Source organism: Anser cygnoides, chromosome 5 (assembly GCF_040182565.1).
Source record: "Anser cygnoides isolate HZ-2024a breed goose chromosome 5, Taihu_goose_T2T_genome, whole genome shotgun sequence".
NCBI classification, from domain to species: domain Eukaryota; kingdom Metazoa; phylum Chordata; class Aves; order Anseriformes; family Anatidae; genus Anser; species Anser cygnoides.
Window position 1 is genome coordinate 5094237 of NC_089877.1, and position 25891 is coordinate 5120127.

General features: G+C 35.5%; 1 protein-coding gene across 29 annotated transcripts in view; it reads right to left on the reverse strand.

Moving 5' to 3' along the window:
- Window positions 1-25891, reverse strand: part of SOX6 (SRY-box transcription factor 6) — a 415066-nt gene that overhangs the window by 55874 nt on the left and 333301 nt on the right. For all 29 annotated transcript variants that reach the window (XM_066997629.1, XM_066997630.1, XM_066997638.1 and 26 more), the window contains 3 exons: window positions 12235-12384; window positions 8125-8305; window positions 5375-5565 (listed from right to left, as the gene is read on the reverse strand). In XM_066997629.1, the coding sequence (XP_066853730.1) occupies window positions 5375-5565; window positions 8125-8305; window positions 12235-12384 (522 nt within the window). The remainder of the gene's footprint in view (window positions 1-5374; window positions 5566-8124; window positions 8306-12234; window positions 12385-25891) is intronic.

The window sequence follows — 25891 nt, forward strand, 5'->3', positions numbered from 1 at the left end:
AAGCAATGACTTCTTATTTGCCAGCTGCAAATAAAGGTTCTTATATACGAAACTAAAGGGGAAAAAAAGTTTTTCTTAAAAGTTAAAAGCAAAAGAGAATGAATCACTTGCTACAAATCTAAACCAATTATTCATAAAGATTTATAAAAATCCACATGACCCTTATAACTAATTTATTCATGTTCTCAATTTAAGGGTGGTCATCAGTGTGTTTGATAAAAAGAAAAGATAATCAAACGTAAGATACTCTGAAAGTGTATTTTCTTAAATGTGTTTTTTTCTGTTGTTTTGTGTTTTTTTGTTTTGTTTTTGTAGTTATTTCAGAAATGACTAGTAACAAGGATGCCACTACGAGGTACTTCTCTTTGTGATTCTCTGAGAAACACCCTGCAGCTGCAGAAAAAGTACTGTGACTCCTGCCTCTGCAGTTATTCTGTCTACAGTTTTGAATATACAGACAGAAAAAAGCTGGAAAAACAAAACAAAACAAAACAAACAGTCAGCAATGTAATCCAGTACTGCTTGCATTTACAAGAATGCAATACAACGATGGAGTCATCGCAGGGGTGCGGGCAGTGAAAAGGAGATTATGTATGACTAGTAACTTTTTCTACAAAGACTTCCCAAAGTGTTTTATCAGGCATAGTTTGCACACATGTGCAGTGGCTTCATATAAATGATGAAGCGTAACAGCTCCAGAGGAGTTGTTACACTCTATTGTGTCAGTAATCCACATATTTAACAGTCCCTAAATACAGCAGACCGTAACACCTCCAAAGGAGTCATTATGGCTTATCAAGTCAAATCCAAGTGCCTAAATATGGATTTGATCAATAGACTGTAACATCTCCAAGGGTAAATAATATATGTTTTTAAGAATGTACACATTTTGCATACAAACAGTGGTCTATATTAGGATAAATGATGTGGATTCAAATTGTAAAACATTTATTTAGAGATAAGAAAGGAATAAAAGGCTCATTATAAGGGGTACTACAGTACAATAATTCCCAGGAAGCAGGTGGTGACTCGTCATTTATTTTGGGGTCCAATTCTGGTTTCCTACTGCAAATACACAGTTCTCTAAAAATCTACGAAAGGATGAGAACGGAATATAAACATAGAAATGTTATACTACATTCTGCTTCCTCTCAAATCTCAAATAATTTTCTTTCTATGTAAGAAAATGGGGAGGTGGGGGTAGCCCTGGGTCTAGCAGATATGTTGTGATTATTTCACAAAATGGTTTAGCTTGGAAAGGACCTCTGCAGGCAACCTGGCCCACTGCCCCCTGCTCAAGCATGGCCACCTGGAGCAGGTTGCCCAGAACCATGTCCAGAAATGCATATATTTAGTGGGTATATGCTATATCCTGACTTCATATATTTTTCTCCAATGAAGATTAATGCATATTTGCCTATATTTTTTCTACAAAGATTTTCTGAAGTTTTTTTGTCACTGTTTTCATGCTTAGGCACAAAAAAAAAAATAAATAAGGCAGCAAGATCGCAAGATCTGGTCCTTTTAATATAATGTCAGTTATGTTATAGATTACGTACCATTTTCAGGTTCATTTAGAGCCTTAAATAAAATCTTCTAGGCATTCATCCTAGTTCAAAGTACTAAAATAAATACAAGTAGCTCTAGTAATGCAAATTCTGTTTTAAGTACTTTAATGCACTCGTTTTTGTTGCAGGTAAGCATGGCTTGACTGGAAAAAAAAGTCATAGCCTCTGAATGAAGCCAATTTTCTTACAATTTTACTTTTTGCTCATATCAAATTGAAAGAACTTTGTAGCCTGGAAAATCTTCTGGATTTTCCTAATTCTCTCCCCCTTCTTAGTATTTCTCTTTACTCTGTGAAGCCTTTTCCTCAGTCAGCCTGCATCTGACACGCGCCAGGTAAAGCAGAAAAAGTCAGCTCTGCTGTAATGACTTTTTGCCTTGCATACACAAACTGAAATAACCCTGTAATTGTAGATGTCCTTTGAATAGTATCATCTCTGAAGAGTAGCCTAACCTTAATGTTTTTGCAAATGGTAAAGCATGACTGTGCCAGTGCTTCGTGTTTTTGTTTTGCGCTTTCTGATGAGTGAATCTCTGTGAGCACTTTTAAAGCTTTGTAGATTTTTTTGAACAGCAGAACATGAACACAGGCAATTTTCAGTTCTGTGTCTCTAACGAAATACAAAGCTTTCTGAGATTTAAATGACACATTTTCAAAAAGGCCTAAGCCCAGGCTTTGAATCTATGTACATAATTTTATAATGGCAATCATTTGCACAACAAACTATTACCGGCTATCTGAACTTGAAGACCAGTAACTGACCAAAACTCAACAGCTTTTTTAAACCATCTGCAGGCAATTAATTTGTCATCTTTTTCTGGTGCCAGCTTCTAGCTACTTATTTATACGAGTCTAATTACCTGAAGCCCATTTCTGAAAATTTGGTCCTGAAAACATAGTGTCCTGATTCTTCAAAAGAAACTAGTCCAGAATAGCAACTATGCTATCAAAGCCTCAATGGGATTATGACAAACTATACACTATATTCTTTGCATGCAATTATTTCAAAATTATGTTTTTTTACTGAAGTGATCTATCATTCCCTCCCCCCATTTTGATCATCCTAGCCACCAATTTTAAAGCAAAAGAAATACACCATAATGTAAAAATTGAAAGGCAAAGGGTAAAAGGAGTAAAATGAGTGTTCTAAAATTCTATTTGTGCAAAGGATGCCTCTGTTTTTAATGTATTTTATACGTGCTATAAAATATAAATATATTCCCTTAGTATTCATGACTCTGACTTAACTCTTCTATTTTCTTTAAGATAGTGAGTCAGGACATATCAGCATTGAAAACGACTAATTTATATCCCATTCTTTTGCAAACCCTGCTGTTCTTGCATTTTCAGAGCAAGGATAACAAACTAGTATACCAAAGGTAAAATCAGAGTACATACTATAACTTTTTCCTGCTTTAACGATTCCTTCTATAGTACATGCTACAGTAAACAAAGCTAGCAGGATTATATAAAGGGGTTTAGAGATTTAACAACAAATTTCCTTGCTGCTGTTTCTTCTCAGAGTTTAAAAGTTTCAAACGCTGCCACGAGAAGCCTCCAGACAAAAGACAGCATTTGAGAACAATGTTTTTTATATATTTTTAAGACTTCCAATAAACTCTGCCAAACTGGCAAGTAAATTAAATTTTTTTTCCTCATATTGTGTGATGTATAACCACAACCTAGAACCTGTACATCCATCTGTATTGTTCCTACATGTGTATCAGGAATTGTGTATCGCTAGTAACCTGCACAAAAAAAAGAAATTCCAGCTTATTCACTGAACCATTTATTTCCCTTTCTTTAAAACATGAAAGGAAAGATAAAAATTTACTGTATCCAATACAAGAAGTAAACATGGTACTGAAAAAACTCAGGGAACAGGCCTGATAAGTAAGCGGATGCCATTTTTATACTTTTCAAATTCAAATCAAATGTTAAGAATTCTTTTAATAGCCCTTATAGTGTCTTAGATATTTTTAAATGTCAAGCAACTGAAACTCATAAAATACATTTTAAAATTAGCATTATTTTATAAACTCTTAATACTAATCATAGGCATGACATTTATTTTATAACTTCAACTTTACTACCCTACATCTCAGTTAGTTAAGACAAACACTGACTTTACATTGAAAGTTTTGTCTGAATATGGCCTACTTAATCAGTTATTAATTCCTCTGTTTTTCATAGTATGAACCTGTATTAAATGAGGTTTTAAATGTTGACACTTAAACTAACACTAGTAGAAATAAAAATCTATTAATCTCTGAATTTGTCCTGTAAAATCATTTTAATCCTGTGTAGTAATTGTTTAACAAATTGTTTTAATAGACACCAACCCTTTCCTCTTGCTTTAAGTGCTGTAAAGAATCAAGAATCAAGCAAAAATATAAAATGTAGATTAAAAGGTATGCATCACTATTTGACAGCTCTGTTTACATTTCCTTTCCTTTCTGTGCCTTCCTACAGTCTGCTTACTCACTAAGTATTCCCTTGTGAGTTGAGAAAAGATCATATCATCAAATTCATGGTTTAAGTTATAAATAATATTCTACTGAATCTTATACTCAGCCTAGATAAAAAATTCCTGTTACTCTTTGGAGTATAATATAATCTCCCCCTATACTCCCCAAAGTATATAGAACCTATGCTCTAAAATACAGAATATCACAGAATTTTCATTAATGAATTATTTTTCTTTTCTCCAGGAAATACTCTGAAACACTAGGTGCTTTGTAGGCTAATGAATGTGTCAGTTTCTGTTCTTTACCAAATTGAATCATAACAGTTCCAATTTGTCCAATGCCATAATGATTACAGGGATATTCCTGGGACTCCTTCCTAGTTAACTGAAATGTAGAGCAAGTCTTGTGATATATAACTGACTTTGTGTCAGTGGTGTAAAATCATATATGCTGTATTTTTTGCAGCATAAGCCACCGCTAAGGAAGCTAACAGAGTAGCATTCTTCACCAAAAAGGCTGCCTTATAGCTCAGCCAGTTACCTAATTCAGTGTTTACTGGCTTTATTATACACACGGAGACCTGTTCCTGGAGCAAAACTTGTAGGCTTTGGAAAGGCCACAGAGCAGGACAACACAGATGCAAACAATTTTACAAAGGAGTTCTTTGCCCTCTGAGTGGTCCTTAATATGCATCACAGAAACTGTTCCTCACCTTTGGGGTATGATTCCAGGTTGCTGTCTGGTAAACTGAATGTTGTCCTGCTCAGTCCAATGCTGGACATTCTCTCTCTCCACTTTCTCTATTTTATTACAGTTCCCCAATTCACTTTACTATTTGGAAACTAAGTCAAGATTCAACAAAGAATGTGGATTTCTAATTTCCTACTGAAACCAAGAGCCAAAAGCACTGTTTTGAGCTTAGATTCTTTGTTGAATCTGAGTCACAGATTTAAGCATACTCAGATACGTTCAAGAACATTGTGATACTCCACCATGCTAGTATGTAACTTGTCTTTCTGTCATACTTATCAATCCAATCATTCTCAAAAGCACAACTCAAAATGTAATGACCACAAACAATAGTAGCTTCAACTAATTCATTTTCCACATTGTTATATTCATGCTTACAGATTAATCACATGTAGTGCATAGGATTGTTTTTTTGAATGCTGTTTTGTAAACACAGAAAGTTTGTAGCACAGCACTGTGAAGTGACAAGCTGCATTTAACACGAATCAGAGATGGCTAAAGGCTGTAAAAAGAAATTTTATATAAAAATAAGAAGCTATTTGCAGGGAAAACAATGAATGACAGACTGTGTGGCAATGGCAGACATTACCTTCTCATTCCTGCAGTTGTTTAGACCCATGTTATTCATGGAGGGCAATTTTCCATCAACACCATGAGGCTGCTGTTGCTGCTGCTGTTCCCTTTGGATCTGCTCTCTCATTTTTCGAGCCTCCTGAATGGCTTTCATTACTGTGTCCTGGTCCCCAAATAGGGCAGGTGAATTAAGACTGGAAAGGATATCTATAAACATAGAACACACTTTATTTAGGTAATCATTAAAATTAGAATCCAGTGTAATTACTCAGTTCTCATCCTGTTAAAAACTCCAACCAACTAACATCTGCAAAAGGAGGAGGAGTGGCAGTTGCTGTCTGTTTGAAGGCTGAATTAATCTATAGAATTGACTGATAAGCCTGTGCTCCTCTTTTGTTGTATTATAAATACAGCCACTGAAGTCTTGGTGTAGCCTGATATGTATATGTAAGTATCTGAGTATACCCACAGACTCTCTGTTAAACCCAACAATTATCTGAAGGTTAAGTGGGAAGCCTTTGAGGTATTAATAACAATTAACAAAATGAACAAAGAAGAAGAAAGAAATCTTTAGTTGGACATGAAAGTCTATGTCAATTTTTAGAAATCAAGAATTTAGATATTTAGAATATCTTTTATCAAGACAGAGCCTTCACTCCACATATTTAGCTTTCAACTTCTGAAAGAGCACCCCTAGTTATTGTGGCAGACAGAATCTATTATTACCTTAACTTGACTATAAAGCTCTAAATTGGTAGAGAAAATATGTTTTTCTTTCTGTTTCTCTGGGGACAGAAAGGGAAATTTTTAAACATGCATCAAACTCACACAAAACAGTTCTGTTGCATTTTAAAATGCATTTGAGAGGTAAAGATGAGTACTCCAGATACACTTTCTGATTTTAGACCAAAAGACAGCAATTATTTGGTGACTGGTTGTTTTGTGGTGCTGTGGCAAAACTTTGACTAGACCACTGGTTCCTTCATGGGAGTATCCTTCATGCAGCACATGGATAAGATTTGTGTATATACATTCAACATAAAAAACTTTGAGCAAAGTTTGTGCATGGTCTGTGTATCTGACTGTTAAGTTGATGTCCTTTATCAAAGCTCTGAATTTGTGGTATTTGTGTACTTACTAACACTCCACTATAACAAATCAGTAAATATACAATATTTAAGTAAAATATACAGAGAATATAAATAAAATGAAGTAATTAAAATATAATAAATTTCAACCTCAAAAGACCCTGAATTCTTTTAAAATGAAAAACATTAAGATTACATGCTTCTTACACTTCATCCTGGGAAACAAAAAGTTGATATAATACAGTGGTCTAGATGGGAATGAATGCAATGGAACTGTGACTTAATGAGATTTAGACTCCACCTAAATTTATCATAAAACAGAACAAAAGATCCCACGTTGTTTGTTGATTTTTGACAATACTTCTGTGGCTTTACTTCTGGATCAAGGGGAAACGTTTTTATGACTTACAGGAAAAATACTCACACCCTAGGCATATCTTCTCTATCCATTTCTCTAGAATAGTCTGCAAGTTCATATTGGTATAAGTCTTTTGAGACTGGAACAAATCATAATTTTTATATATTTAATCATAATTTTATATTTATTGTATGTATTTAACATATCTGTTCATTATTCACAAGTGTTTCTATATATTTTACAAGTACACTTGAACTACAGATTGTGAGGAAGTGGTTTGTATTTAGTCGTGGTTAAAATCTACTATCTGATCTTTAGGCCTGGTAATCTAAATTTTACAGCTCTTGATTCTGTTTCTTGATTAGTTAAGATAGTTTTCATATCCAGTTTTCAGATCGATTTTGTTTCATTACTTAATAAACTTTATCTCTTAATTAAAGAATCATTAACATGGGTAAAAAAATTCCTTATTTGCAACCATATGCATTAACAGAATCTTGTCAGATATATGAACAAATAATAAAAACTTGAACAAACAATAAAATGAACAGATAATAAACTACACTGGCTGGGCTGAAGACATTTTGTCTTTGTTAAAAAAAATAAACAATTTATTCAGTAGATTGTCTAGGTAAAATGAACTTAATACCCAGGATACAGAGAATTATTTTTCTTTCAGAATGTTGTTCTGGGTAAAACTGATCATATATTTGGGCTAAACAGCTGAAAACCACATTTGGAGTTACCTTCCTGCCTGACTTCTGAATCATCGTGAACCATGGACATACCTTGGCTCAAGGAGTGACAGAAAACTTACTTATTTGAAGTATTATATACTGTTGCACTGGATTTAACTCATCACATGAGCCATCATGTCTCTATGTCTAGTATCTAATCAGGCTCTATATGCATGCAAAGCTTTTTTTTCTTTTTGTCCATTTAATCCAGAGACCAAAATTCGAAAGTTAACCCTGAATGTATACATCCATTTGATGTCTTTGTGGAAGATATCAATATAAACACCTTTTTGATGTTTTTCACATATGCACATCTATTATGTGTATATATTTGCATGTATATGTTAAATATTTATTTGCTGTATTTCCTACAGATGCATATCACTGCTGTATCATTTTGTTTACTCTTATAAACCCCTGGCATTCAAGAGTTAGTTGAAAATCTTTCCTGCATTTTTTCTCTCCATTTTAAACAGAAATGTAGATCCAACTATATATTTAATTCAGATGTAAGTGTGTTCAAGCTGACATTTTACACAGAAAACCTGCCAGTTTTCTCCTTTTCCAAGGACAGAATAGTTACCTAAAGAGGATCCTCTTCCCAGAGATCCAGCAAGGGGGCTGGGGATGCCGCTCTTGTTCGTCACTGTCACTGGACTGCTTTTGCTAGCTGGGAAGAGATTCTGTGTTGGAGATGTCGGGGATTTGACAGGTTCAGCTGTCTTGGGTCGTGCTGAAAGATTCAGTGGCTGGGCTGCTTCATCCTACAAGAGTTTAATGTAAATAACTATTAGGAAAAGACAAATGAACAAATCATTTTGCAAGCAGCATTTACTTTACACCTCGAAGACAATATCACGTTCTCCTGCAATAATAACAAAAGAAGCTAATTATCTGCCTCCTTTAAGATTCAATGAAAGGAAATCTCATTAATTTCTCTGTGTTATGCTTCTATTTACATTAACTATGTGGCTGGATCGTTCTTTTTGCCAAATTAAAATTTGAATTAGCTCACATTACAGCCTAATTTCCTAATGTGTTTTCAGAGATCTAAATTAACCTAGGGCATTTACAAAGAATTATTTAAAATTTCCAGCAGCTCAATAATGCTTTTGCATTGGTTCTATTTGAAAAGTTCCTGGCACTAGAAAAATAAGTTATGTAACTTATTTTTAAATGTATTAAAAACTAAGCAATCAGAAGTACTTCCATGAAAGAATCATTTGGAAACCCCTGACAGTTCTTTGGCCCACATTTAATGCTGCTGCTGGCTTATACGTTCAATGCATCTTATTTTGACTGCATGTTTTGTTTAGTAAAATTATCTATGCTGTTCCCTCACAATAAAAGATAAGAATTTCATTGAATTTAGATTCCTTGACTTACTACAGTAATCAATGCATAGTGTATGCATTTTAAAATATATTTCATATATTTTCTACTTTTAATTTTGTATATTTTACAATATTTTATCATTCCTCTGTGCCATGTGTTTTTGACAGTTTAATGTAAAATCAGACTTTTTTTCATATAAATGCAATTCTGCTTCTTGATTTTTTGATACTTCTGTAATTATTTCTGTATTCTGCAGTTATTTCTTATGCATTCAACCTTTAGTGTATTTGTATGTTCATTTGCATAAAGACAAGGAGCATTTTTTAAGGATACGTGAATCTAGCATCAGTACGCTTATATCTTTTGATACTTTTCATACGCAATTATGGAAGAAATTCTCTCTTTGACACACATCTTGTTTCAGTGCTATGGGAGAATAAGTCTATTTGAGAAAAATCTAAACTTTTGGAAGAAGACTCATTCAAGTAATTAACTTCTTTGATCGGGGTAGATATTAACATCATAACCTTCTTCCCATTCTCTGGGTTTGTTCCTTTTGCTTAATATGTTAAGCAAGACAGAGCATTTGGAAAACTGTGAAATAGTGATTTTCTGTAATTAAAGAGCCCAGCAAGACAGATCTCTCATCTAAAATATGCCCAAAGCAGAATCATGCTAGATATAAGAGAGTATCATCCCCATTTTAAAACACTGCACTGATCATTTCAAAGCTTAGAACTATATCAGAATACAATAATACACTACATTATCTCATCTCTTCCATTCTCCTCACTGTCAAGAGGTGATTTAATGAAGTACATCTGATCATATACAAAGCATTATACAGGAAAATGCAACAAAAGGGTATTTAAAATGCCATTATATCACCACTTTTAAACTGTTCCTATAAAACTGCTTGACATTTTTATTCTTCCTGACCTTGCAGTACACACAAATGCCCACACCTGTTCAGAGTCCAAGCGAAAACAGGAACACAAAGGTATAAGAGACATAGTACATTCTTGTGCTTTGTGGCCAAGTTATGTGCAAGCTGTTTCATTGCACAGGTACAAACTGGCTTCAATGAATTTCTGTGAAAGTTCAGAGCCCCTTTCAGACTATGAAGTTTGCCAGACTAAGGCTTGAGAGCATGCACCATAGAAACCTGTGCTACCATGTTCAATTTCTAAATAATTTTCTGCCTACTATTGATGATACCATCATGGGAAAAAAAATCTGAACGCTGCCAGAACCTGTTTGTACTTCATAAACAGCATTCTCTTCTATGAGGCAACCAAAAAGCTGGAAAACATTCTGGTCACTGACTTGAAAAAATGATCATTATTTTTTGAAAGATCTGACTACTGTAAAAGACACCTATTAGTTCTATAAATAATGCATATAGTATATACAAATAACTGTTTAAATACAGAGAACATATAGAGGATTTAAGTAATGCATGACCATCAAAACTGTCATGTGCTATATAGGTAAAAATTTGCAAAGACAGCATATAAGTACTATTTTATTAGTGTTTTATACTAATAATTTTTTTTCCATTAGCCATTGGTATTTGTCCACATAAAGCACTTGTAGTTCATTTTTAATATTTTCAATGCAATCGTGTTAATAAAATAACAATAAAAAGGCTTCTTTTTTATTAACATATATTTCAGTCCATTCAAGTTAAATTATGTAGGGAAACCCCCAAGAATTTGCATGTGGTCAAGTCTGTAATAGGACTCAGCTGGCCACAAAGTTGGAATGGTATTGGCCTTGGTTCAAGGAGATATGTGCTTAAATTTAACCAGGGAAAATTTGACTCATATAGTAAAGGTTTGGTTTGGTGTAGATCCATTTGGCTCACTCACTTATGAAATTACTTTTTCACATTAAAGTAGTCAGTAGTATATTCTCAATACCATAAATCACTGGTGTTAGGTATCACTATACTATGGCAACTTTGCTGAAACAGTTGGGTTTTGCTTTTGGTGGCTTCTGTATTGACCATAACAAACTCTGCATATGTGGTAAATTTCAGTGACTGCTCTCAAGCCTGGCATTGGATTACAAGAGGTAAAATATTAGACCAATACACATCTACAGTTAAGTAAAGTGAACACTTTGCTAAATAAATGTTAGATCTGGCCATAATGGAATAGTTTTTATTTATTAGTACTCTCAGCCTAGCAAAAAAATGTCATGGAAATTTATCAGCCCAGGCAGAAATATCTATTCACCCACACTTTACCACAATGATTGATGATAATGAAAAAACGAATGATATTTTACTCTCATGTCAAAAAAAAAAAAAAAAAAAGGAAAAAAGAAACCCTTACCTCAAGCAAGTAAAATCTTCCCAGGCTGATTTGAGGCTAAAGGACTATGTGCCTGCAAGGTTTTAGCAACTAGCAAAAAATGCATACTCTCTCTACACAAAGTCACTACATGCCTTCTTTAGATCTATTTTAATAGTTCTGCATTTATAGCACTATCATTCAAATTGACAAAACATCTGAATGTGCTTGTTGGTATTTTTTTTGTTGTTGTTTCTTTTTTTTCTTCATTTTTTTCTCCAGTTTGGAGTAAATTGTTTTCCAGTGTATTTGCTCTCATGAAAATCAGAACAACCACAGGAAAATGTAGCAACAAAAGCCAGCCAGTTCCACCCAAAGGTGCTTGGTGCACCAGACTTCAAGGGGTGCGCGATGTTCATTTCACACTGCTGGCAAATGCTATGTTGTAGCTGCCTAGTTCCAAGCAAGTGAGAATAAGCAGGCAGAAGCACCCAGCAATGGCACAAAACCAACAACGAGCAGCCCAGTTGTCAGCAGCTGTGTGAAAGCAGCAAAAGTCAAATCAATCTGCAGTGCCACAGTGTTTTCCCTGGAGTCCTGAATTACATTTTATTTTTATGTGAGGCTTCTTCCAAAACTGTGGAAAAAATACAGCTAGATTTGTAAAAATAATTAGAAGATCTACAGGCTCTCTTGCCTTAACAACATAAGCTAGCACTGTATTTTAAGATGCTCAAATGTTCGACCTGAAACAATTTATGACGTGGATGCCATTTATGCACATTACTAGATTACAAACTTAAATTTTGAAAATATCACATTTTACTGATGAATATGTTGTGCTGCCTGTGGTAGGAAGTGGGATGTATGATATTTTTGGAAGCAAGAAGTGAATACTTTCTCTTCCATTCTCTGTACTGATAATGCAGTACTAAAACCTGAACATTTTATTTGAATATTGAAGAGCTTTTATGTGCTTCAACTTCCAGATGTAAAACAAGTAGAGCAATTAGTTTCGCTATACTTTTTAGATGCTAACTTTTTTCTTTAATAAGCAATACCTTAACTTGAGTTACCGGACTGGTCCCTCTCTTCTCATTTTTCATCCCAGTGGGTGAGAGTGCCCCTGTTGTATTTGGTGGCTGTGGAGTAGATGGCATTTTGGCTCCAGGAGAAACTTGCATGCTTGCCAGCTGAGCTGCATACAGTTGCTGGAAGACAAGAAGATATACAACATATTCCTGCAAAATTCCTAGAAGAGAAGCTGTAAGTGTACGTAATTTTTATTGCCCTGCTGTTGCTTCTCTTGAGCGACTGAGAGATGAAGTTTTTATTTTTTTTTAGCACATTCCTGCTTGTGGCTTTTCCCTTCTCATTATTAAAAAGAAAAAGAAAAAACAAACAAACAAACAACCCTAGCAAACTTCCACGCACTGATACCTTTCTTCTTAAGCTTGTTTTGTATCTATTTCTTTTTCACTCTTGCAGTAAATATTGTCCATCTCGGTCACAGTAAAGAGCAAAGTGTAATACTGTGCCCAAATACGCCAAAAATTGGCACTACTGTGAGACTGCTTATGATAAAGAGATATCAACCCGTCAGAAACAATCCATGTTTCAGGCCTTCTACAAAATGTCAACTTTAGAACCTCTGCTGGAAGCTGACATGGGAATCCTTTGCTACCAAAAGTCAATGCTGCATCTGCTTTAGATAGCAAGAAAAGTTAAAATAGGCAACAGGGTATGTCTCCACCTCAGTGTACAGTGATTGTTATCTTTACCTTCTATAAATGTTAATGAGAGTGTAGGCCTTAAAAATTCCTGTAAATAGTTATGAAAATACAAAAAAAAAAAAACACTAATGGAATATGCATCCAACTTTTCATAAGTTTAAGTGAAGCATAATAAAAGATGTGTACATTAAAGTAAACTACTCTTACCAATCTAAAGCATTTACTGAACAAAACCAAATAGGTTTAATTTCCTCCCAGTGACCAAATTTAAACTCTCACCTTGAATTAGCATCAGCAATAATTCTTCTAACATAAACAGGGAAGATCCTAATCCCTCTTCTACACATAAATCTATATAAACTTTGCCTTATTAGTGAGAAAAAAGCCAGGTGGTTTGTATGTAATTTCCAACATTACTATCATTCAGATGGACAAATAAAAAAAATTACAGTAATCAAAAGCAGACCTTTCAGCACATGTAATTAAATGAAAGCTTAATAAAGAATAATTTGCAAGAGCCAGATGTGCTTATGTCATAATTGTTGCTTTCTTTGGAACAATTTCTCTAATATAACAAGCCTCCACAGAAATGAAAGTTGCACAATACTGCAAGCTCAGTGACTCAGTGGCTAGACAAACGCATGAAGGAGGGGCACAGCCAGAACTCTGGGTGACAAATGGAAGCTGTTGTTTGTTTGTTTGTTTCCTGACATCCTTTTTCAATACCATGCAAAGGCTACAAAAGGATCACAGATAAATATTTTGAAACCAGTGGTGTTTAAATATTTTGGCTAAGGTGCTAGCTTTTTTCCTTGCCAGAAAACTAATTTCCCAGCTTGCTGTGATGTTCTAAAAAATGGAAATGCATTGTATACAGTAGTTGCTTCCCCCCGGCATACACACTACTGGGATCTTACTGCTTTGGTAGTGGCCTATAAATTAAAGGCATATTCTGCAGGTTATGCTATGCCTGCTCACTAGGATGCATTGCTTGTATGAAGTCACCCAGCTGCTCTCTCCCTCCCCCTTCTCAACAGGACTGGGTAAAGATGAAAAAGATCATGGGCCTAGGTAAAGACCAGGAGATCACTTACCCCTTTTTTACCCTCACGGGCAAAACCAACTAAACTTAGTGAAAAACAATTTTATTAATTGCTAATTACAGTAGAGTAGGGATGGTAATACACAGACTAAAGTTAAAGCTCCTTTCCCACATGCCCCTACTTTTCCCCAACTCATCTTCACACCCTCACAGTCCTGAGCCCTCTACCTCCTGCCACTCTCCCGGCCGGGGTGCTTGCAGGGGTGTTTTTCACACTTTTTTTCCCTCATCCCTCACTGCCATGCAGCATTTATCCCTTTCTTAAACACGCTGTCCCTAAGGTGCCACCAACTCGCTGATGGGCTTGGCTGTGGCCTGGGTGGCAGCGGCTGGAGCCGGATGGGGGCAGCCCTGGCCTCACCTCACAGCGGCCACCCCGCGGCCCCCGCTGCCAGCTCCTGGCCGCAGGCCCGGCACACACAGCAGATGGAGCTGGCAGCTCCATCAGCAGTGACAAGCGAGCAAAGGTGTGCTTGTCACACCCGAATGCTGGCAGCCCATAGTACAGCTTACGTTGACCAGGCATCTCAAGCCTAAGGCAAAATGGGATGCCAGACACTCCGGTCAGGGAAGGCCTCACCAATGGCTTGGTACTTGAACCGCAGTAGGACTGGCAACCAAAATGTTCTCAGTATTTAAGGGTCACAGAGACAGTAACAACAAAAGCAAGCTTTAAAGTGACTGTCTAGGCAATTTTTTGATTTTGGAAATGCGAACATTAAAAACAGAATTAAATTTGTTATTAATCACTCCCTTCCCAATATCTTGAGGGACTTATTGGCTGCCCCGCAAGCAGTGGCGATGAAATGTTCCTAAATGGAGGCAGAAAATAAAAAATATATGTTACATATATGTGTTATATATTTTCTATATATAACATATACATACATTATATATGTTATATAATATATATGTTTTTATATATATAATATATGTATATATATATATAAAAGCATATATAAAATTCATCACTAAGTTACTCCAAGGTCACAGGACCAGCTTTAGCCTGGCATTTCTATAAATTTCTTTTACACAATAAAAGCAAATGTAAAAATAAGTAACAGTAATTAGCATTCTGGTTTGCATAGACTTTAAAACAAAGCTGTTCCATAAACGATTGCAAACCTTGCAAGAATTCACACTAGTGCGAGCAAAACTGCAATGTGGACTGGAAGGTTGTATAACTTCTTTTAAATACTAGTTTGGACGGGAAGCTAGCCAATCTGGAAAACACACCACTGATGCAGGGATAAAATTGATATTTTTGCAAATAGCACCATCATAGCACAAAATTTAGGACCTCACATTGAAATGGTCAGGTTGTGAAGCTTTTATTTGCAAGATTAAGGAGAAAAAAAAAAATCAAAAAAAAAGTGAATGAATGCTGATTGTTGGCTTTCAGTGCTGAAAAGGAAAATCTTCAATTGAATTTTTTCAATTGAAATTCTAACCCACCAGCTATTGAGTAGTGACTGAAAAAAATTAACCTACCTCAAACACCGAACCATATCTTCTTTTCACTATATCTTTAGCACATGAAGAGAACAGCTTTACATAACCCTGATGCCGATCACTGACTCAGAAGGCTCTTGATTACAAATTAGATATTCAAAATCGTCAAGTATTCATGATTGTTTTAAGAATCCTTAAAAATATATGGCCTGATTTATTTCTTTTTCAAAAAGGTCACTAAGTTAGATTCTTACAATCCAGTTCCCAGAATCCAGCTATAAGTAATACTGATTTTGAGTTACTGAATGCTCCTGCAATAGTTAACAATTTTGAAAATCAGCTAAGGATGTAGTTTTACAGCTTTCAGAACCAGGTTTCTTGTAATGTCATGATCTGACATTGAAGAGTAGGATTTTGAAATGCCATAAGTCTCACTTAAGGCAATGACAAATGAAGTCTCACACTTAGGCACCTGTGAACTCACAAGCTTATCAACTTAAGCACTTGTTTCCAAAACTCTATTCTAACCCTAATCAACTGAAAATCTGAGGGGAATTTATGAAAGTTGGAGGTCACTATGGGTCAGAATGATGTTCATCTACCAAAAGAAAAACAACAGCTGAGTGAGAAAGTGCTGTACTCAGCATGGCCACAGCACAGCACAAGTACATACTGATTTTTTTTACCTGGAAACAGCAGAATTCATACCAAGCCCTTCCTACTGCTTAGGGCTACAATCCAAGAAGAATCAAACAAGTAATGAAAATAATAACTGGGGGGAGAATTATGTTGGGGGCTAAGAGGGGAAGCATTCCCAGCTTTTGAAATTGCCTACGACATTTGATGAATTATTTCCACCTCACTGTATTTATAAAAATATATCATCCACAATCTAAAATTTGACAAACAAAACTGTGAACTAATAATAGAACATCTTGGCTTATCCAAATGTTTAGACCTTTCTTAATGTCATCTAAGTTTGACAGCACCTTTGTGGGATATTTTCACACTATACATGGATAACTGCCTTCACTGTCAATGTTCATATCTTAGCAGAAGACAAAGGCCTTAGGCCTACACATCCCTCTCCCAGGTTTCCACAACATTTTTTCAATAGTTTGTCAACTATTTTTTTCAACTAGCTTTGGATAATCAAAATTCTTTCATCAGCTCAGGTCCCTTTTTGCCTGCACGTAGTCCTGTGATGTTCCTACACATACGCTCTGCTGAATGACACTGAGCCCAGTAAATGTGCTTTCTATGCACCAGATTTTTTATTATTATTATTATTTTTACAACAGAAATACTGGTACTTACCTCGTGGGCTGCAGCATCTATGTCTAAACGAATGAATAAAGGTGAAGAATTTTTGAGAATCAAATGTTACAGAAGTAACACATGGTGAGGAAAATAGAATGGGCCTTAAATCAACACACTTAAGGGAGATTTGCACTGACAACAACTTGTTAACTTTGTGACAAGCTGTTTTACCACCTAACACAGAATTATGATAATCATAACCTTCTTACCAGTGGCTTGTCAATGTGCAGGCATTGTGGAAAAATAAGATATTTCAATAAAGAGAAGTGATCAACTGCTGCTATTGAGGGAGGCACTTTCTTCAGGTAGATAAGCCCAGGGAAGAAATGGAGACAGCAGTTGCACTTGGATATACAAGAACGAAAAGGAAATAAATAGACATTTCAACTGACCGCTTTGGTGAGGGAGAATTCAGTTACAGCAGTGGGGTTATAATTCAGACATTATTATTTGCAGTAGAATTCTGAAGAAACAATAGCAAAGAAGTACGAGAAGTATGGAGTTAAGAAAGAGAGTGAACATAATAGTCAGTGTAACAGAGAATCAAAGAGCAGGTGATGAAGGCTGACCTAGCACAATGAATTGCAGTGGATGTACTTGGAAGACGACCTAGAGAGAAATGCAGTGGAAACTAGCTTGAGCTAAGGAAAAAAGAAGATATCTGTTCTAGAAACATTTATGTTTTTATTTTCTTTTATTAAAAGATTTATGACCAAAGTGAAAAGACACACTCCTTTTTATGTATTTGTACAGTATTTCTCCTGAGGCGTAGATTTTTTATTATCATCATCTTTTTTTTTTCTTTTTTTTCCTCCTCTTAGAAACAAATGCTAAATATTATGGACACAGATTAATTCTAAAGTCTTTCATTACCAAAAATGCAAGTCCTGTTACATCTTCAACAAATACACTTGCTACACTAAATGACACTGAACAATAGAACTACTGAGAATCAAGTGAGAATCCTTATTTGTCAGCATTTTAAATGAATTGTGCAAAGCTGAAATATCTTATTTATAGAGATGAAAGTTCAGCTATTTAGACAATGAGTAATTTGGTTTCTAAAGATAAAAAACTTTAAGGAGTGACTGCAAGTGCTGTTGAAATCCTGCACTACAAGAGGTAATGCAGTTATTTTTTCCATAGTATATTTAGTACATAGTGTTGCAAAGCTATAATTCTAGAATTTTTCTTCCAAGTATATTACATACAATAATAACACTCAGAACTGTCTAATCACAAAGAGTTTTACAAGCTCACCAAAAGCAACAACATCTTTACTATTTCCAACAAATGCTTCTGAAGAGAAGCTACCCAAATAATCCCACTTGCAGTTGGACTGCTTTTTGACAGCCTTTTTTTTTTTTTTTTTTTTTTTTTTTTACAATTGTTGTAGAGGTGCTTAAAATAATCTTGATGTTTCATTTATCCTGTTTGACAAAGTCCACATTTGAAAAATTTATTTTCTGTTTGAAAGATGAATGGATTAGTGCTCAACCCCATGCTTTGGATATCATAGCTAATCAAATGTTTACTGCTGATCTGACCCAATGTCACTGGCGCAGCCTTTCGCAGTCCAGGTCAGGAATATTTTTTAAAAAAAAACAATGCCAAAGCATAAGTATCCTACTAAAAAAAACTCAGACACCTTAATGTGTGCAAGAACCATTTCTAAAGTAATGATATTTGTTTTTATTCCTTCCTACTGTTGTATATAGATGGCTTTATATATATATATGAGATGTTTTTTACACCAATTACATTCAGGGACTAACACGACAGTTGAGGCTTCTACTTTAGCACCAAGGTAACAAAAGGGATTATTGGATTATGTATATATATGAAAAAATAAAAAATAAGTAGTACAAGGCTGTCTTTCTTTGTTTGAAGATGCCTTTTGATGCAGAACCTTAGAGTGAGAGGTAAGTTAACAGAAAATGGCATCCAGAAACATGAGACAGCGTAAGTAACTCATCAGCAACTTAACCATGTGACAAACCCAGGGGCAACTTGGAGGCAGCTACTGCCTGTAGAGTCTGCCAAGAAGCCAGATGCCGTCACCAGAAAAACACCTTCCGTAGCTCAGCATCTGTGTCCTGGGAGTGCTCTCCACACAAAAGGAGGAGAAAGAGGAGAAAGAGAAGGAAAGCTACATATACTAAAGAAAATGTACATATACAGAAAAGCAACCGTTATTTGAATTTAAAAAAAAATCTGAGACCTGGAAAAATCAAAGCTTTTGTTGATGCTAATAAGATTCCTTCAAATTAACAGATAAAGCATTTGATGCTAAAAGTGAATGCTTTATTTTATTTTGCAATGTATTTGTGTAAATGCTACCTGCTACAAGAGTGTATTTTATAAATATCTTCTGATGAAATTTGGATGTCTCATTAGCATTTTCTCCATTAGTACTAAGAAAAATGATAAAAAATCAAATTAAGGTCAGTTTTAAAGATGAGCAAGTACTGCGGGACAGACCCTCCTCTCATCTTCACATATGCCACCACACAGATAGCAAGTGCTATTTAAGAGCCAACAAGTATGCAACATTAGCTTAACTCACAGGTTTATGCTAAATGACTTGAGAACTATTTGGCCTTATTTGGGTATACTTGAAACAGTGTTGATCAAGTACAGCTACAGGAAGTTGGAGTAACAATTAGGAAAATAAGTCTTTGATTTAGAAACAGTATAAATAATAAGCAACAAATTTTTAGAAATTCTTTTTCTCTGTAGAATTCCAGTGGCAAAATACTTGTACATGATTTCCTTTTAACACCATCATTCTTTTCTTTCCCTTGTTTTTACTTGCCTAACCTATCCATAGTGGAGTTAACATTCAGATTTTAAAACTCGTATATCTCCCTACAGCAGTGTCAGCTCACTGTTAGGGAGTGTGACTAGCCTCTACTTCTTATAACACTGCACCAAATAACTTTGTAAAAGGCCTTAAGGTGTAACACAGGCAGGCAGCCAATGAATTATCATAACGAATGTCACAATAATAAAGACCGTTGCAGTGATTATTTATGTACTTGCTGGATAATGTGCGCCCAGATTTATTACAGACCAATATGTGCAAACTAACTGAGATTTTAAAATTACAAATACATTCTGTATTCACAGGAACAGTTAGAAGACTGCAGTTTTCCACGTATGTTCAGGTGTGCATGTACTGGAAAAAAAATAAATCTAAGCTAAAAGAATAATTTTTCCAGTTATTCCTATTCATTCACTTCAGGTTTTTTGAACTATTAACACAAGTAATTTCAGTGTCTGTCACTACTATTCTATATATTATCAAGGAAAACTCTTATTTGGCCCTAAATTCCACTCAGTGCCTGTCTTCTTAGAAGATACAAATTCCTGTTTTGCTCCTCTCTAAAGGTGCAGAGTAACAGATACCTGGATTTTACCACTGAATGCCTGCTGGTTCCAACTCCTTTTACTGACTAGAAATTCATTGTACTGGTTCAGAAAAAGAAAAATCACTCTCATAGCTTCTGCTGCCCTGCTGCAGATAATGGCCAACCTATACCAAAGATAAAAGAATCTCTACACATTTTAGATACTGCAGCTCACATTGCTGTAGCACTGTGGAGTCAAGATCCCCTTATGCAAAATAACAGCTTTATTTTGTTAAAAGGGCCTAACTTTAAGTGGACCATGGAATATTTATGGCTCTCAGTAGTCCTTTGAAAGAGTTATCTTATGTTTTTATGCCGATCATGGGTCAGAGGTTCAAATCAGCACTTCTTTCTGTCACTCCTTATATGTTTTACTATAATTTACAGCTCAGCAAGAGGACTCATAAAACAAAAGTGTCTATTTTACTTCAGCAACTAATTCTAGCTAATCAAAGCTTTCCAGCAAAACAACCCAGCATGAAACTCTGAGTGGAAAATATGCAGAGAACAAAGCGTTTTGTCAAATAACACATCTCATGATGTAAACACATATGTCTCTTATAGGAAATTTTATCGCTTCCACATTATCGGCACACAAAAGGAGCATTCTTTTTGCAGACCTGGTGCAACTGTGGAGCCATCGTCATTGGAAACAAGAGCCTGATTAGGTTCCCACACAGATATGAATAGATTTTCTTTTTTTAGTGTAATGCTGCCTTTCTTATTTCTTAAACAGACTAGTAATTGTGGCTGTAAAAACAGTGAATTGTGTTTGGATGACATTTGTTGCTTCGTATTTTTTTTAGCTACCCAGTGACACCAATTATCCCATATGGTTGTCCTCTTCTGGAAAGTCTGAGTTAATCCACAGCTGTGAAGATGAAGACGGACCCAGCAGGCTCTAAGACTGGTGGGTCTCTTGTCTGCTAATAAAGTCCACAGTCTGCTGGACAGATGTTAAGAGGATCTGTTAAATTAGTCAGTGACAAAGATCCAGACTTCTGCTGGGGAAAACAATTAGCAAGACCATATCTATTCTTCATAGATTTTCATTTCTTGCCTCATCTTTTGGAGAGGCAAGTTGTCCTTACTTGACAGAGAACAGTCCCACAGCACATACAATAGTCCTGCTCAAAACACGAATGAACTCAATGATCCCGTTGGCGTGTGTTCTGGAAAAGTGATAGACTTTTTATCCTTGACTTACTCTTACATGTTGTGACTCCTGCACAATTATTGTACGTTTGGTTTTATTTGTCATACTATATACTTGTATTGGGAGAGCCTGAATAAGTACTGCCAGCTACAAAATACCCACTTCAGTTTTCAGTGTAATGGCAAATATAAACTGAAGACGAAATTACCATTTGACTAATCTTTCTTTAAATATTATTAGATTTTTTTATTTTGAAGTAGAGGATAGACAGAAAATACATTCTGGTCCCAAAGCTAATACTGTTGTTCTGTGAAAAGAGAAGAAACAAGCAAGTGGAATGAGAAAATACTTGCAGCAAGATCCATGTTTAGAGACTTACTCATTTTTCCCCATCCCCACCTGTTTATGGCCTGACAGCATAGACATCCAACATCAAAGTCCCTCTCAGTTACAGTCATGTAAATCTGAAGAACACTGCACAGCTAAAATACATGCACCAGTGCAATAAAGATCTAACCTGCCTTCAGGCACACGTGCATTAAGGTGCTCTTAAAACCATTTTTGTTTCTTTTGGAAACTGTTTCCCATTCTATTGACCTCATCCTACTTTGACATAATGAAGTAGAAATGGCCATCAAAACAGCTCACTCTGCTTTGCTGCCTAAATGCAGAAACTCTCATTTATGTATTGTTCCTGAGATCATGCTCCTTAGAAATCAAATGCCTTTGATTTCATTTAATTATGACAATTAAATACAATCTCTCAGCAAATGCTTGCTCACAACCTGTTTACTGTAAAGCTCTGGGCAAAGCCAAGAAAGAATGCTTAGAACTCAAATAAATTATCAATCACTGCAAGTAGCTAAGACAATGTATATAATTTGGCACCTGGCAGTTGCCTCTGTAATATTGCATTTGTTTCCCCTTGGAAAGTAAAGCAGTTGGTTTATTAGTTTCATAGTGCTTTGACAAGTTTTCAAGATATAACGTCAGCCCATCACCCTATAGGGTGATGAGAGACGAGGCTGCTGAGAATTTTTAATGAGACAGCATCAAAATTTCAAAAAAATCATGAATTCACAGATATATCCTAAAATTTTATACAACTAAAGTTCAGACAGTACATTAGGTATCTCACATCACCACAGAATATAGGTAACATTGGCTCTGTTGAAACAAAATAACTACTCAGCTCACAAGAGTCTCAGTCTGTGGTATTTAAATTAGACTTCCTATTTCTTCCATCTTGACCGAGTCAAAAATCTAACCCTGTAAAGCATAGGTACGGGCTCTAATGCCCTCAGAGAGAAAACTACATTTCTGCCATGTCAGAAAAGAACAAAGGGAGGCCGCCGAAAGCTGACCACGGGGAACAAAGTAACAGCTACTAAAAATATGTATATATTTGAAAGCCCTCTGTAATGAATATGGAGCTCTTGCATTCTGAAGAGTAATTCCCTTGTGAAGCCACTGACTGGAGGGAGAGGCAAAAATCCTCACTGACTTGGCTGTTGTGTCTCACCTCATTTCACTTCTTTTTTTCCCCCTTTCCAAACAGACTGAGTGTTGGTCTGCTGAGAATATGATGCTAAGCCACTTTTCCTGTAGAGTTTTTAAACTGGGCCTCTGAGAAAGGGTTTGTTACAATTCAATGACTGAAGTAATACCTTTGTCCATCTGAGCATTAAATGGCCCATTGAAATACAGCTTAGTTGGAAAGAATTTCAGTAAATGGTGCTTTCTAATTTTTTATTATTATTATTATTCCTCTCCCAACAGATTACAGCCTGGATCTGAAAATGCAGTTCAATCACTTTTGGTTGCCTCTCAGGTCAGGCCTTTAGCCAGTGTTAATTAAATATAACCCCTTTAGATTACTGGAGGTTAAATGAGAACAACAAACCAGTCTTCTTCAGAATATTACCTGATGCTCTCCAAAAAACTCTAATCTGTTTGGGAAGGCCCTCATATAAACGCAAAATAGTCTTAACAATGAAAATTTATAAAGATGGGGGCGGGGGAAGAAACCCATGCTAAATGCTATTTTGTCTGACAGCTAGTAATCACAAAACATTAAACACCTATTTCCATGCAATATACTATGTCTATTGTGTTTAAATAACAGACATCATAAAGGAAAGTGCTGCAGCAGACAATTTAGGCTGTAGCAGCACATACAGCACAATTTTCAACTTGATAAAGTGAAACTATAAAGAATCAATGCATAAGTCAGACAGCTTCCATACCTAATATACTTCCCTGCAGCTATTAGAAGTTCCCAGTTTTGTCTCTAGTAGGCATGAGCATTAGTATACCTTCGATTTCATGTCTTCAGTCACATTTTGTTGTCTGTTTCATACAATTTGACCAGACCATGAAATTGGAAAACAGCTGAAATTGTCTTTTTTCATCCTAATGATTTTAAATGAGAAAGGGAGGTTTTTCTGTAAGCTATTTGTTTACGGCTTTGTAAAAAGTTTCCTGAAGTGTTTGTAACAATTTTACCATTAAGTTGTTTCAAAGAAAGGTTTTTAATATGTGGTAATTAGTCTTGTCTTCCTGAACATGACTTTACTGTAAATACTCCTCCTTGACTCTCTCTTTGTCCCAAGATTCCTTAGAAGAACGCAACCAAGCGATAATTCAGCATTATTGCTGCTTCAGTGCACTAATCGCTTAAAGAGCAGCAAGGACCCTATGTTCACTGCCACAAGGCTCCTACAGCCTCCTGGCCTAAGGCAGGCTTCCCAACCCAGAAGCATCCAGATGTCAAGAGGAATATCCAGGTCCTGATGCAGCATGCCGCTCCATCCCAGTATGGCCTAAACATCTGTTTCATCTGCTGGCGTACAACCTGCTGAATACACTGAGACTGACACACAAAATAGGGAATTGATTTAGGGTAGGAGTCAAATACTGCAGTTGCACTGCTCAGTGTACATATCACTAAAAAAACTACATGCAGACACAAAAATTAACATAAAATGCCTGGAATCCCAAAATTGGAGTTTGATCATTTCCTATCTCAAATGGATTTCTCTGAGAAAGAAAAATCTATACAAATAGCAGGAAAGAAAATGTGATGGTTTAAAAAAAAAAAAAACAAAAAAAACAAAAAAAACCCCTCTCTACACAATATGTACACATCACTTTTCCTCCTAATGGAGGAAAAGGCCATAACACCTTAGTTTGCTCATCTTACTAATTCTCCCCTTATTTAATTATTTATGATGTAAGAAAGGGACAAAAGAAGAAAAAGCACAGAAGTATGTAATGCATAAATTGCTTGCCACAGCTATAACAATTGTCTTTTGTACAAAATACTTAAAAATGAGGTGAACTTAGCCTATTACGTATTTATAATTTCCTAAAGATAGTAATTTAGGAGTTCTAAAACAATAAGCATCTTTTATCTTAAAAAACAGGAATATATAACCACTGAAATTTTACCTCGAGGCATGACAAAAACAGCAAGCATTTTAGTTGATCTAGATTAAGTTCTGATAATAAAGGAATGCTAACTGCTCACATCTCTCCCACTTAGCATATCTATTTTCTTGCATTCTTGCTAGCAACAATAATGGACTAGCTGTATACTACCATGCAAATTCTTTGAGTCTTTTATGAACGCAAGATCAAAGCCAAAACAGAGAGTGCATTTTTTAGCTGAATTTTTTTTTTCCTCAAGAGAATGACCTAATGAGAGGTATTTTAACCAGTAGTCTTCCTCTGCAATTGCAAAGCAGGAGCACTCTCACAGTGCAACCTCCTGGCTTGGCCTTTTCCCTGGCCAGCCACCTCTGCGTGGGGTGAGCACCAGCATCCAGAAACTAGGAGCTATCCCTGAGTGCTTCCACTGAAACATGCCCTCTGTGAACTCGAATAAGACACCGTTTTCTTTGTGCTACTCATGAAAGGGATACACTATTACTGCACTACTACAGTGGCTGAACAAAATATAGTTGAATAAAATTGTAAAATATTCCTGTTAAAGATAAGGTGTGAACATTAATAAAAGTCTGCTGTTGTGATATATTGTAAGTAGCAATAAAAAACAGATTGGAACAATATACAGAAACTTCATCAAAATTTACTTCCATTTCCTCAACAAGAGATAGCACAAAGATTAATAAATTCTTCCTCTTAAGCACAAAAATGGGAATTATTTCATTTAAAGTTGTCAGATTACTGATATGCTACTATTTGATCACAGGTCTCCTGTAGTTTAACACACACAGGAAAGAACACAACTGACTTATCTCTGTGATTCTGCCAGATTACGTTGTATCAGACACCTTAGATATTAGCAAAAAATCTTTAACTTTTCTTTATGATTTTACAAAATAACCAGACATACTCTGCTTAAGACCATTGGGTATTTGATATACAATTTAATAATTAAATAAAATATAAGTTAATTTAAACCCAAATACCTTTGATATAAAGCCAATCACAGCAAAGGACAATTTGCTTTGCAATTTCCCAAGCAATTGCATTTGCTTGGGAAAAGGAATGAAACATGAAGTGAAATGAAATAAAGAGTAA